Source organism: Papaver somniferum, chromosome 8 (assembly GCF_003573695.1).
Source record: "Papaver somniferum cultivar HN1 chromosome 8, ASM357369v1, whole genome shotgun sequence".
NCBI lineage: Eukaryota > Viridiplantae > Streptophyta > Magnoliopsida > Ranunculales > Papaveraceae > Papaver > Papaver somniferum.
In genome coordinates this window covers 51,504,768-51,519,677 of record NC_039365.1, presented here as the reverse complement: position 1 = coordinate 51,519,677, position 14,910 = coordinate 51,504,768, and the positions used below count along the sequence as shown (strand labels likewise).

Below are 14,910 nucleotides of genomic sequence, written 5' to 3'. Positions count from 1 at the left end.
TTAGATGTTTCTTGGAGGATCACTGCCTTGATAAGCAAAGTTGAGACGATTCCAACATTCACGAGCATCATGACCATATTTGCGGAAATTTGACAAGTAGGACGATCTCCTGAGAATAAATCTGAAGAAGCAGTTCTAGAGACAGATTGAGGTTGAGGAGAAGCTAACAAACCTTGAGATAAACTTCTTCCTGAGAAAAATGATTTCTACCACGACCTCGAAATTTATTTGTCTGATATCCACGACCAAAATCTCTACAATAACCACGAAAATTACCATATTGAGCAGCAAAATCTCTATTAGTAGATTCTTCGTGTAAACCTTTAGATCCTGCAGTAACAATTGATTCTTCACTGAGAAGCAAATTATAAAGTTCCACACTAGATACTGGAGGATAACGAATACGAATCGATGTAGCAAAAGATGCATATTCAGTAGACAAAGCACCAAGAGTAATGGTAACCAATTCATCATCTGAAACTTTAGATCCACAAGTTGCAAATTGATCTGATAATAGTTTGATCTCATTTAAAAGAGAAGGAATCGATTTATCACCTTGTTTGATAGAGAGAAGTTTGGTTCATAATTGAATAGAGTGTGCTGAAAAGACACGGGAAAATTTATCATTAATACATTTTCACAACTCGAAAGAAGAAGAAACTGACGCAAAATACGCAATCACAGAGTCTGATATTGATGAATTGAGACACAAAACAATAGTTGCATCTTCATCCATCCAATATGAGTAGAGAGGATTTTCGATTCTATTGATTTCATTCCGTGGGGAGGTGAATCTAGTAGGACATGGAAAAGAACCATCAAGATATTTCATTATCTTGAATTTACGAATTACAGAAAGAACAAGAGATTTCCATGTCAAGAAGTTATCATCTTTAAGTTTAAGATGAACAATGCTCGTTAATTGATTTAATGGAACTCTAGAGATTGAAAATGAAGTTTGATTTTCCATAGAATTTGATGGAAATTCGTGAATCATTCAAGATTTAGAGACAAATCAAAAAATAGATCTGAAAAATAAAGATCAAGAAGATAAAGATGAAGAACAACAAAACCTGAGATTTGAATTGAAGAGAAATCTTGAAGAAATCTGTTGATTAGCGGAAAACGGTGACCTAGATCCTACCAGAGAAACTCTGTTTCTCCATCTGATACCATGGTTGAATTAGAATGAAACCACAAAACAATTTATCATTCACCAACAAAGAAGAGAAGAAACTCTTCTTATACAGAGGCAGTACAGAGCATAGGCTGTCATAACAACACTCAACCTGTACGGACACTAAGACTAAAGGAACACTATTTACAGACTTAGGGTAGACCCTTTTATAGACAATCTTATGCTGAAATAGAAAGTCATACAATCAAGTACATACTGTCACTAGTGTTGTCCCTTGCACTCCTAACATGTTTCCCTGAATGGCCAAGCAATGGTTTAAAGGCTGTAGCCTTGTTCAAACTTTGAAGGAGTCTGGCAATTTAGTTTACAGCCTTTTGAGTTGCTCAGTTTCCTTGGACACAAAATTACAACCCTGTTATAGGGGCGGCATGCATTAGAGGGTCGGCAAGTGTGATAGCAATGTCCCTCTTATTGGTTAGGGGGGTGTAAATATACTAGATTACCCTCCAATTTTTAACCTAATGGAATCTGAAAAATCAAAAAACTTTTTTGATTTTTTCATCTTCTCTTCTCTTCTCTTCTCCTCCTCTATTAAAATTGAAATTTCATCGTCCTCGATTAATCAGCGATTTGAAAAATTGATAATCGTTGATTGAAAACTATATTTCGAAAAGACCCAGTTAGGGTTTAGTTTATTGTGTTTGATTTAAGTTAGTTTTTGTATCAAAAATTAGGGTTTTGGATCAAAATTGAAATTGAAATTTCTGTGTTGCATGTGAGTTACGGTTGGTAATAACTCCAATTAGAACCGTAACTATAGATTTGGTTGATGTTGCGGTTCATTTAACTCAAATACCAACCGTAAGTTCTTGATTTTGAGATAAAATGTTCAGGTACTAATTTTTTTTACAACCGTAAATTACTTACGGTTGGTCTCGCTACTTAAGTTACGAACCGTAAGTTGTCCTGGATGTTTCATTTTCTTTTTACGGTCTGTTATCAACCGTATTTAAATTACGACTTGTAACTCAAATAACCTTACCAACCGTAGGTTAGTTACGGTTGATCTCGATTCATTAGTTACCAACCGTAATTTGTTACGGTTGCTATATGTTGTCATTCTACCAACCGTAACTGGTACTATGATTGGTTTTTCCCCAAATTGAACCAGTTACGGTTGGTATTCGATACTTTTGGAACCGTAACTGAGAGTTACGGTTGGTAACGAGCTAAATTCCAACCGTTAGTTCTTCTGAAATTTTAAAAGTTTCGATTTTTTTACGTACTTTAGATAATTTTGAGCGACAAAAAGCTGATGGGAACTAATTTAGAGATTCATCCATCTCAAATTTGTCACTGGAGATTCATCCATCTCAAATTTGTCACTGGAATCACTCATTTTGGTTGAGTGAATCAAAATCTAGGGTTTCACAAATATCACAAAAGTTTTTCTTTTCCTCTCCTCTAAACTTTTTTTTTTCAAACTCTAAAAATCTGATTTTGATTTGTTTTAGAGTTAATACAAGTGAAATTTGATTATCAACACTAAACTATGTAAGGGTTAATTAGTCATTTTTAGTTTTTTTTTTATAAGGGGCACTTCGAATTACCATGTAATGACCTTTTTTGTCTTATTCACTACCGCCACTCCAATGGAGTTCGCCGCCCCTTTAACAGGATTGCAAAATTAGCTTTCATAAGGGCTGCGGATGATGGGAATCACGTTGCTACTGCCAGGAAATATAGAGGAAAGTACAGAGGGAAGTACGCGATGAACTATGGGAATTCTGGCATCTCTTCTCTTCTCCCTTGCTTCAATCTTTGATTATACATCATTCCTGCACATTCTGTTCCTAATTGGCAAAAGCACTGTCTGGCTACCTCCGTAGGTTGCTTATGGTTTTACCAGAATCTTCCTTTGGTATTAGGCTAAAAACTCAAAAGCAAAAATTGTGGCAGAGGCAGTTAACAAAGAAGGCACAAAACCAAGTCAAGTTTGTCAACATCAAGGAACAAAACCATAATATGCCCATTTAATCCAAATTAATATAGTATAGGTAAAGGAACTTTTCATACCATATGCCTAAAAACTTGTAATGGCACAAAAATGATTCCACTAGAAAAGCTAATACTTTCCACCCTTTCTATTTTCTCTCTACAAGGGCATGAGTCTTTTATACTTGAAAAACCATAAAAATGAACCAAATATTATAAGCCCGCATATGCCTGTGATGACAAGGACCCACTTAAATGCATCTGGTTGATCGAATAATGGTACAGTGAAGTTCATTCCAAAGACCCCTGCAACCACTCCAAATATTGCAACAACGAATGTTGCAGTTGTAAGCAGCAGCTCAAATTGGATCAACTGATTTCGAACATTATCCTGTCATCATCACACCACAAATTAAATTCAATTCTATCATATAACAAACTTGTATTTCTTATTTAATACAGAAGAAAATCCAATTCACAAAAGTCTAGCAAATTGACAAATACACTTGAATGGTAGTCTTCTCTTCACAAAAAACCTATTGGTCAAAGATCAGAAAAAAAGGGAATATGACAATTCTAGGTACAGATCTCCAATGTTTCTACCCAGTCTCAACTGTTTGGTATCATGTTCAGTTGAACTTTAGGTGGGGTGTTTTTATGGAGTCCGTCGTTGTTTACCACTTCACCGTGAGTGTGGATAAGCACTAAGCAATCACCCGACAGGTTGTTTTGGATGTGGCACTTACCAAACCTGTATTTGGATATAAGAAACTCCGATGGACTAAGTTTTGTACACCAATCTAACATCTTACTAAGGTGAAGATAATTGTAGTTTTTCTCAACATGTGCACATTTGGCAACCTAAATGACATGCTTCCATAATGCCACGACTATGCTATTGAATATTATTATCAATAAGGGTGGAAAAAATGACAAACCAATTGAATGTTGATGAAGTCTTCTGTGTCATCAATGTACTCCTTTAGCTTCAAAAGAAAAGTGAATAGATAGTGAGGGATGAAAATGGAAGAAATGGATAAGAAAAAGGAAGACTATGTAATGTACCGATGTTAACTTGTTGAGGGTACTATCAATGACAACAAAATATGCTTCCAACAACATCTCCAGCTCTTCTATGTTATCGGAAGTGCTTTCCGAACTCTTCATGCTTTCATGCCTGCTCCTGGCGATACTCAAGCTCTTCTCAAGCTTCCGGTTATCAGGAGGTGAAGAAACAGGAGAAACTGGAGCAGAAACTGATAGTCCACCACCAGTAGAACTGTACCCCATTACAGACTGGTCACCATAAAAAGATGCCTCCATCCGTCTTTTTTTCTCAGTGAGATACATTTCGGCCATATCTCCATCATCATCCATTAACTGCTCTATCTCATCTCTAACCTACATCAAAGAATTTCAAAAGTTTAGCAAATGGATATGATTCACAGGGACGGCAAAGGCATAGATTAAACTTTAAAGTACCTTCTGAACTCTGCGAGTCAATGCGACAAGTCTGCTTTTCAACCTACGCACTCGTTCCAGGTTTAAGGTACTGATCTTTGATGTCAGCTCATCAAGCAACGGATATGCTTCAATTTCTAACTCGGCTGCCTGGGTAAAATGGGAAAATTTGATTAAATACAATTCTAATTTAGTCACACAAAATTGAGATATAAAGCACAATGAATGACATGTAATTACAGTAATTCTTTGGGAAGTCTGGTCTTACACAGGAGTTAAGAGAGCAACCGTGTTGCTTATAATACTAGTCAGAGGAGTTGAAAAAGGCAAAATGCAACCTAATAGAGCAGGATACTTACAGGAACCTAAAGGCCGAACCTCAAAATCTGATCTGGTTTGACAGTAGTGTATCTGAAATCTGATCTGGTTATATGTACTACCTCGCCTGCTTGACATGTCTCATTAAAAGAGCTCTTAATATCTAGACGACGATTTCCATTATACTGATTTTGGAGTGAAAATCAAGGTTTCAGATGACCCTGGTAAACTATCGATAGGAAAACTCTTTCTTCTTCGTCCTCTCTCTCTCCAAGAGAATCCGTTCATAGCCCTTAAATCAGGAATTGCTATTATTGGTGTATTGTTGATATGAATGCCGAACCCCATTCTTCTACCAAGTGTATTGTTGATATGAATCTAAAGACACAAGTGTTTTGGTAATTCAAGCTGGTCGCTATTGACTTCAGAAAGCCTGAAGTGACGAAAATTTTAACTGAACGGGATGTGGGTTTGGTAAACACGCCCTGTGTTTCACAGTACAACACTATCTAGTTATTCTAGGTAATTGGGAGCAACCAGATAAAGTCATATGTTGGAACTCAAGCCGCTGTGACTAGAATAAACTAATATCAAATGATGGATGATAATATAGAAAAATAGAGGATGATTGTCTTTTTACTTCGAACCAGGAAACACATAAATCAATTGACACTCCACATTCCACGATTGAAGTCTAAATAGCATTTCTAAAACACTCTGGTAAGCACACTAACTAATTCTACATTCATTACTTTATGCTCCGCTATACCTTTCAGACAACTCCTTTTCCAAAATCCCCAACCCCATCCCACCAACTAGAAACTCTTAATGCAACATTCATAACGACTGTTGGAATCCTATAACAAACTGATAAAATAAGTTAGATTACATCAGTACGACTACACAGAGCTTGATATGGTTGCCTACTCCACAGAGTAATCACATCTAATTACCACTTATGCTCCCACACTTCAATTTCACCATAGATTTTGAATATTCTGAAAGCAAACATCATCTAACTAATACCACATGCACTATCAAATTAACAACAATCAGCAACAAAAAAAAATCAAATGATAAATGAAGAAATTGGTTTTGGGTTTCTAGGAAGACATACCTGGGCATCAAGATATGTACAAGCAGCCTCAAGAGCAACTTCAAGAGCCCTAAATTCAAAAGGTAAATAATCAGGAGAAGAAGTCGCAAACATATTTTCAAAACTTCTACTTCCACTTCTTCTCCTTCCTAAATCAGGACCCTCATTTTGCCAAACTTCTCCAACTCCAGGTGAAGTTAATCTTCTCTGTAACTCAACTACATATTGCAACACATAACTATCTAGTGAATTCAATAATAAAACTTCATCAGCAGTAATAATACATCGAATTTGTTCTAAGTTTACAACAATAGCCTTCTCTCTTCCAAGAATTGTAGATGGATAAACAAAAAGAGGATCAAGAAGACGAAGATCCCTAGCTGGAAGATCACAACGACGCATCATAGTAAATTTATCAACTTCCATGATTTGAGAATTCCCAGATGAATCAACACGAATCCATGATCGAAGTCCTTGACCACGTTTTTTTAACCCTAAGAAATCTATACCTTGGAAAAGAGGTCGTCCTGATGCTGAAGGGCGAGAAGTTGCTTCTCTTAGGTTAATTGAGGATATGGGACGAGAAGTAGCTTCTCTTAGGTTAATTGAAGATATGGGTCTTGGTGGTAGAAGTCGTTCTTTCAAGTCCGCCATTAATGCGGAGCTTAAAAAGTTCTGCAACAAGAAGTAGAAAACGATCAAATGTTTCTAAAAACGAGAGAGAAGAAAGTCGAAGAAGAATAAGTGGAGAGAAAGGGAGAGCGTCTGGATTGGAACTACTGATAGAGTTATTTGGTGTATCAATGATACTTAACCATTCGATTAAGATCTAACATCATACTCCAGATTTTAATCCAACGGTTAAATATCAATTACTTATCTAGGTCCTACACGTTGTTTGTTTTTTTCGGACTCATCAGGATTTGACTGATATCACCTGATTCATATAGATACGATTCAATATGTTGTTTTTTTGAGGTTTATCTAACTCAAAAATATGTGAGTCGGTGACTTGGACTCATGAGTCAGGGATACTTTATTCCCTCATTTAAATAGGTCCGAATTAGGGGTAGGTCTGATTCGGATCGCGAGTTAGATTTGACTCAAAATAAAAATACAAACGATCTATCATATGACTCAAGTCGAGTCAGGGGACGAGTCAGATTCATACGCGGAGTCAGCAAAAAACAAACACACTCCTAGTCGTATGGATCTGACTCCCTAGAGACCGACTCAAAGAGAAATATCATAGAAACATGGAAAAAATAGGTAAAGGGAGAAAACTCGGATACTATAAAGTAAAAACTTCTACCATCCAACTAGAAACCAAGAAATGAAGCAGTTGGTAATATCTCTGAACGAGGAGATACAAAAGAGAAAGTCAATATGGAGTTGGAGAAACAAAAAAACCAAGAAGAATATAAAGAATGGAAGGACAAGAAACATAAGATAGCTATGAAGAATCATAGTATGGAAACAAAAGGCAATGAAGAGTTACAACTGCCAAGGGGTGAAAGGTCCATCTATTACCATAGCATGACACCGTATGACAAAGAGATATTTAGGCAGCTCGCAAACGAGGATTTTGACGACGCATAGGGAAAAACCTATGAAGAATATCTCAAAGAGAAGAAAAATGGCACTCTACCAAAGACAATGGCTGAGCCGGAGGGAACAGATCATGACGATTAACTAATTGCACCCAATCTCAAAAACGAAATGTAACAGATATCAATGATAGCTAGGTCTATTAACTTCGAATTAATGCATGAATGCATGTAATTCATGATCACGATGACTTTATGAAAATTAACATTTAGTTTATTTGTTTTTATTCGGTAAGAAAAATATGTAATGATTTTGATATGTCATTAACTAACTATATATGGGTCATGAAATATGACAATAAGAATGTGTTGTTGATAGGGAATAATTGGTTATGCATCATATATTTCTTTTTTTCGTTTTGAAGCATGATTATGCATAGTTGAAACTGATTCCCAAATAACTTACTGCGTTTGGAATAATAAATTAACTGATGATTTTGATCCCAATTCATTCAATACTTACCCGTTCTTTCTTGTCTTTTCAAAAATTAAACTTACTGCGGGCATTCAAGATTTGATTTGAAAACCCTAATTCACGCGTTTGTTTGGATATAAGTTCCTAAAAGTCAGGCTTAACATTAGTTCGGAGTGGAAGTACCAAAGTTGAAAGCTAAATTAGTTCTGGTCCGTTAGATTGTCTTCCATTTTCGTAATTAGTGGATCCATATGTGCCACTTGTTATCATTCATATGGAAGTACGTCATCCTTGCTACAACACTTGAGTGGATAGCTAGTAGTTGTAGATGGTGAAATTTGGATAAGGGGCAAAAATGTTATTTCAACCCTATAGACAGAATTCAACTGTCACGGGAGAGATTAAGCTCTTGGCCCACAAAGCATGCTTAGCCACGATTTCTAGTATACGTCCTCGCGAGACACTGCTGGTCGTGATGTCGTGATTTCTAGCGCACATCCTCGACGAGATACTGCTGGTCACGTAGGTTCTGTAGAGCGTAAAACGTCCCCGACATACTTCTGAACCAGAACAACCACCATTACAGCATGTCTTCGCGAGACGCAGCTGATTGTGATGCCATGATTCCTAGTATACGTCCTCAACGAGATGTTGCTGGTCATGTAGGCTCTGTAGATGCGTAAATATGTCCCTAGCGGACTTAAGACCCAGAGCGGAGATATATATATATATATCTCCTGTAAGCGCGACTCACCCTATTTGAGATCAATGACTGATTCCTAGTACATCATCGTGAGATACACCGGTCATGTTTACTCTAGGCTCTGACTCGACTTACTGGGGTTTCCGGATAACTCCTAGGACATCCCCGCGAGATACGCTGGTTATTGTACCTCTGAGCCCTTTCGATAGTCTCCTAGAACATCCTTTCGGGATACACTGGTCTTTTTGGCTCATCATATGGACACACAGTTGATTCCTAGCACATCTTTGCAAGATACGTTGGTCAAAGACAAGTGAGCCAAAGTCTCACAGAGACATTAATCGGGCGTACAAAGCCTTTTCTCTCTCTCCAAGCCGAGTCCCAGCTGACCACAGAGAGATTTGGATCCGTTAAGAAAATCTTCGAAGAGATTTTGAGCCGTTCGCAAAATCTCGGAGAGATTCAAATCTCTCTGCAAAATCACGGAGAGATTTTGAGTCGTCCGCAAAATTTCAGAGAGATTCGAATCTCTCTGCAAAATCTCAGAGAGATTCGAATCTCTTCACAAAATCTCGAAGAGATTCAAATCTCTCCTCAAAATCTCGGATAGATTCACATGATAGGTACACGCCTTACCTAGTGCTCAAGCATATTTCTCGGTATCTCAAATACACTCACGGCTAGTAAATTGAGCCTGAACTATACATGGCTATCCAAAAACGTGGATAAGCTCTCTTAAGCTCCGCATGCTCAACAAAGGGACTCACAAACAATAATACAGTCTTCACATGACATATGTGACCGGCCATGGAGAGAGGGAGATCATCCCCAACTCCTCTCACACTCTGCACACGATTTCTGAGGAATTTCATTCCTTTTCACGTGACTCATCCTAGTCATTCTCACAAATCAGAGAATATCTCTCTATCTTGGCCAACTCGTCTAAGGTGAATATTTCTCTCTCAAACACATCATCACAAAGGCTGACTCAGCTTCACACAAATGTGGGGATAACAATTAGGGTTTTGGTCTGGCAGTCTACAACACGTGTGAGAAATACCCGGCTTATTTCTCACCGCAGAAGAGAGTAAAGGCGGTGGAATAATGAGATAAACTCAACCTAGTTTATCCCTATTCCTAAAGCGACGAGAGAATTGTTCCGCACGACATGGAAAGCAACCCTTATCTTCACCGACTTGAGATTAGAGAATTCAGCTATAAATAGGTCATATATTTTTCCAAGCTACGATCATCTTTCTCATAACCTCTCAGAGCAATTCTTCTTCAAAATCTAGAATTATCTGATCTCTCTCTTCATCTGCTTCCCTCCCTAAGACCGGCCCTAAATCTCTTCCGTGTGACTGAAGCAACCTTTGAACGACCAATGTGCGTGGTTTAGACGAAGACTGTTCGTGCTCAACCTCCCGTAACTCACTTTCAGAAACCCTAGAATCCCACTTCTAACCTCTCTCAGATTTTAGGTAACTACATTTTGGCGACCACAGTGGGAGGTTGTTCACTCAGTTACAGATATCAATCATGGTCTCTTAGGAAGGAAGACGATTCCACCAATCCAAACATAAAAACGTTCCATTGATCCAGTTTCTGTAAATCTATTACAGGTTTAGCCGAGAGAGTTATCCCTACCAGCACTTTCTCTCTCTTTCGAGTTCGACCTTAGTGAATAGGTTAGTGTGTCCCAAATCACATGGATCTCTTCCTGCACAATAAAACACCCTAGTAACCTATTTTCATAAAATCTATTGTTAATCTTGAAAACGTTGGATACGGACCAAGGAGAACTCCCGGAGACTCAACAGAATCTTGCAAAATCTCAGATCGACATCCAAACTTATTTGAAAACGCCTTTAGAGTAACCAGTAGGGATAAATACAACAAATCTAGATCGAGTACATGTTTCCTAAAGAAGGAGTACTAAAATTGCTAAGAATAGCACTGGCGGGATCTTGCCTGCAATCTGTTAGAGCATAGCTCGGTTGAACCCACCAAGCGTTGGTATGTCAAGTTTGGTTGTCATATTTTAGTGAACCAAAACTCATTTAAAGAGTCGTTTGATTATGTACTAGAGTCAACTTCGTATAGGTTAGATTGAAAGTATTAGGATATGGGACATTACAAGTATTGCGAGGACTTGAAGAAGTGAAGAAGTAAGAAGCTACAAGACAACATCATCCTTCCACTTGAGGTTAGTGATACTTGACTTGAACTGTTTCATTCCCTAACGTATCTTTCAAGTCGTGAATATTGAAAACAAGACTGCGAAGCATGAACACTCTAGATAGACATATTAAGAAATACAATACGAGGTTTATCGCTTCACCACGTAAGTTGTCTACCTGATTACTTGCAGCTCCCTTCTCTTCTTCTGGGTCATTGGATTCTACGTTTGGCTCAAGGCATTCATCACTTCCATATCCATCTTGAGTTTGAGGAAAATAAAAGTGAGGATCATGCATATAGTCCATTTGATCATGATTTTGTAGATCATCATACAAGTACTCATCTGTACGAGGAAAATTAGAAGACTCCCCCACTTCAAAATCAGGATTAGAATCACTCATATCACAAATTTCTCAAAAACCCTAACTCCCCCCTCCTCTCAAAAAAAAAAACTTACTCTACTATTTCATACTCTTTCTTACTCTCAATTATTTCCGAATCCACTCATATAAATCAACTATCTAATCTAGCTAATTTAACTAACCTAATCATATCAATTAAATTAGTGTTAATCATTGCAGGGACAATTTAGCCATTTTGAAAATACAAGGTTAAGGGATGGCTTCTTTTACTTCAAAATGACCTAGCTTTTGTCTCATTAAGCATACCCAATTAATTTGGGTATAAGGTATTTTTTCCCTCCTGTTAACAACACCATGATCTTTATATTAAAATAAATGTTCCCTAGTTGCAAGGCGACTATACGTTTAGTCGTTTACCTAGCTTCTACCAGCTACTGTATAAACGTAGTTTTTCTGTGAATATACATTAAATGCATCATCATCAACATAAAGATGATGAATTCCGTCAATTATAAGCACCTCTCTCTTGTGAGCCTAGTCATGCTGCTTCGTTAATTAATCAACACTGTTATCGGGGCGGCATGTTCCATTAGAGAAGCGTAAGTGTGATAACAATGTCTCTCTTATTGGTTAGGGGATTTCTTATAGGGGGTGTAAATTGACTAGATTACCCTCTCCAATTTTTAACCTAATGGAATCAGAAAAAAAAAAACTTTTTTGATTTTTTCATCTTCTCTTCTCTTCTCCTCCTTCATTAAAATTGAAATTTCATCGTCCTCGATTAATCAGCGATTTGAAAAATTGATAATCATTGATTGAAAACTATATTTCGAAAAGACCCAGTTAGGGTTTAGTTTATTGTGTTTTTTAAGTTAGTTTTGTATCAAAAATTAGGGTTTTGGATCAAAATTGAAATTTCTGTGTTGCATGTGAGTTACGGTTGGTAATAACTCCAATTGGAACCGTGACTATAGATTTGGTTGATGTTACGGTTCATTTAACTTAAATACCAACCGTAAGTTCTTGATTTTGAGATAAAATGTTCAGTTACGAATTTTTTTTGCAACCGTAAATTACTTACAGTTGGTCTCGTTACTTAAGTTACGAATCGTAAGTTGTCCTGGATGTTTCATTTCTTTTACGGTTTGTAATTGCATCATTGTTATCAACTGTATTTAAGTTACGACTTGTAACTCAAATAACCTTACCAACCGTAGGTTAGTTACGGTTGATCTCGATTCATTAGTTACCAACCGTAATTTGTTACGGTTGCTATATGTTGTCATTCTACCAACCGTAACTGGTACTATGATTGGGTTTTCCCCAAATTGAACCAGTTACGGTTGGTATTCGATACTTTTGGAACCGTAACTGAGAGTTACGGTTGGTAACGAGCTAAATTCCAACTGTAAGTTCTTCTGAAATTTTAAAAGTTTCTATTTTTTTTACGTACTTTAGATAATTTTGAGCGACAAAAAGCTAATCCGAACTAATTTAGAGATTCACCCATCTCAAATTTTTCACCGGAATCACTCATTTTAGTTGAGTGAATCAAAATCTAGGGTTTCACAAATATCACAATTTTTTTTCTGTTCTTCTCCTCTAAACTTTTTTTTTTAACTCTAAAAATATGATTTTGATTTGTTTTAGAGTTAATATAAGTGAAATTTGATTATCAACACTAAATTAGTTTATCAACGCTAAACTATGTAAGGGTCATTTTCAGTTTTTTTATTATAAGGGGACTATTACCATGTAATAACTCTTTTTGTCTTCACTGCCGCCTCTGTAATAGAATCCGCCGCCCCTTTAACATGATTGTAATTAATTAATCACATACTAACAGAGTTTGTATTACTGAGTACCAGTCTTTTTCGTTTAGTTAGTACCCAACCAACAGCTACACTAAAAGGAACCTCACCTGATCGTATTAGAAATATCCGTATCTATATCTCTCTATATATATACAGGAAACATATTAAAGCCTTTTATCATCAAAAGGTCTTGTAATTAATAGTACTGTGAGTTTAAAGTGTTCTCACGTGTGTCTGCTTGTGTGAGAAATGTCTTTCATTGGTTGAGTGTGAGTTGTCTACAGCCTGTCCTGTACTAACATCTCTTGTCTTAGTCAGGTCTTGTATAAATACAGGTCTGTCTTGCTTTTGGTGTGTAATGAAAATCAGTTTCTTGTTTTATCAGCTAATGCAATACTACTATGGTATCAGATGAATACTGCTTCCGCAACCGCCATTAATGGCATTCAATCTTTCAATCAATTTTCAGATCTAATTTCTTCAATTCAATCAAAACGTTAATCACTCATCTTACTTCAATTCAATCTTTCAATCTATTTTCTTCACTTTTGTACACAGTTTTCTTGTTTCTTCTTTCAATGGCAGCATATGAATCAAGAATTTCTCAAGTTCCTCTTAATCAAATCTCACAAATTCTCAGTTACAAACTCAAGGATGACAACTTCCTCACCTGGAAATCACTTCTTCTACCACTTCTTCGTCGATACAGAGTCAATGGTTTTCTTGATGGATCTTTACCATGTCCACCTTATCTATTTAATAATGGTGTCAATCCTGGTTATACAGCTTGGCATGATGATGATACTACTCTTGTGCTCTGGATTCAGATGTCTATCTCTGAATATGTAATTCCATATGTTGTTGGAGCTGATTCTTCAAAAGATTTATGGGACAATATTGATTCCAGGTATGCAAGAAACTCTTTTACACATTCAATTCAGCTTCGTCTCAAACTTCAATCCACAAAACTTGGATCAGGTACTGTTTCTACCTTCCTAAGTGAAATCAAGAAGATAACAGATGAATTGTTTGCTGCTGGTTCACAAATTCATGATGATGAATTGGTAGTTACTATACTCAATGGGTTAGGACAAGATTATAGTTCTTTTTGTACATCTATTCGTATTCTCAATCCACCAATCTCATCAAAAGAACTTCATAATCTGCTTCTTACTGAAGAAATAGTTGTCACAAATAAGCAAAAGAACTTACTTACTGAGGCCAATTCAAAGGCTTTTGCTGCTACAAGACCTTTTGTTCAAAACTATAGAGGTAGTGGTAGAGGTTATCATTACTCTTCAAGATCTGCAGTTCCTTACTCTGGATACATCAGACCACCTCCACTTTTTTATCCAAGAGGTTATTCTCAATTTCACATGCATCCTACTTCATCAACACCATCGCCTCATTTCAGTCCAAGACCTCACTATGGTTCCGCTCCTTCTTCTTCTTCTCCACCACCAATAACTGACAAGATTTGTCAGATCTGCAACAAAACTGGTCATCTTGCTTTGGAATGCAGACACAGATTGAATTTTGCCTATCATAACAACTATACTCCTCACAATCTCAGTGCCATCCTTGCTACTTCCAATATCATGGGTGAAAATCCTTGGTATGCTGACTCTGGAGCAAATAGCCATATCACTAGTGATGAATCTGAATTACCTGAAGCAACATCTTTTGAAGGAGCAGATGAGATTCAAGCTGCTAATGGAGAAAGTATGCCAATTACTCATATTGGTCATGTGTCTAAGACAGCTTCCTCTCATTCTTTTAATCTAAACAATATGCTTCTTGTTCCAAAGTCATCTCAAAAC

The 14,910-nt window shown here is 36.9% G+C and overlaps 1 protein-coding gene across 3 annotated transcripts; it reads right to left on the bottom strand.

Annotated features, from left to right (window-relative positions):
• Window positions 1-3,133: 3,133 nt before the first annotated feature.
• LOC113306981 (magnesium transporter MRS2-1-like) lies at window positions 3,134-6,791 on the bottom strand. Of its 3 annotated transcripts, XM_026555901.1 has the most exons (6): window positions 6,169-6,790; window positions 6,030-6,105; window positions 4,616-4,744; window positions 4,199-4,534; window positions 4,072-4,119; window positions 3,134-3,524 (listed from the first exon to the last, which is right to left on the bottom strand). In XM_026555901.1, the coding sequence occupies exons 1-6, from the start codon at window positions 6,660-6,662 to the stop codon at window positions 3,294-3,296; spliced, it is 1,314 nt and encodes a 437-aa protein (XP_026411686.1). In that variant the 5' UTR covers window positions 6,663-6,790; the 3' UTR covers window positions 3,134-3,293. The 3 variants fall into 3 exon arrangements, with proteins under 3 accessions (XP_026411686.1, XP_026411685.1, XP_026411684.1); XM_026555900.1 differs by having other exon boundaries at window positions 4,072-4,113; window positions 6,030-6,791; XM_026555899.1 differs by having other exon boundaries at window positions 6,030-6,790.
• Between the last annotated feature and the right edge of the window lie 8,119 nt (window positions 6,792-14,910).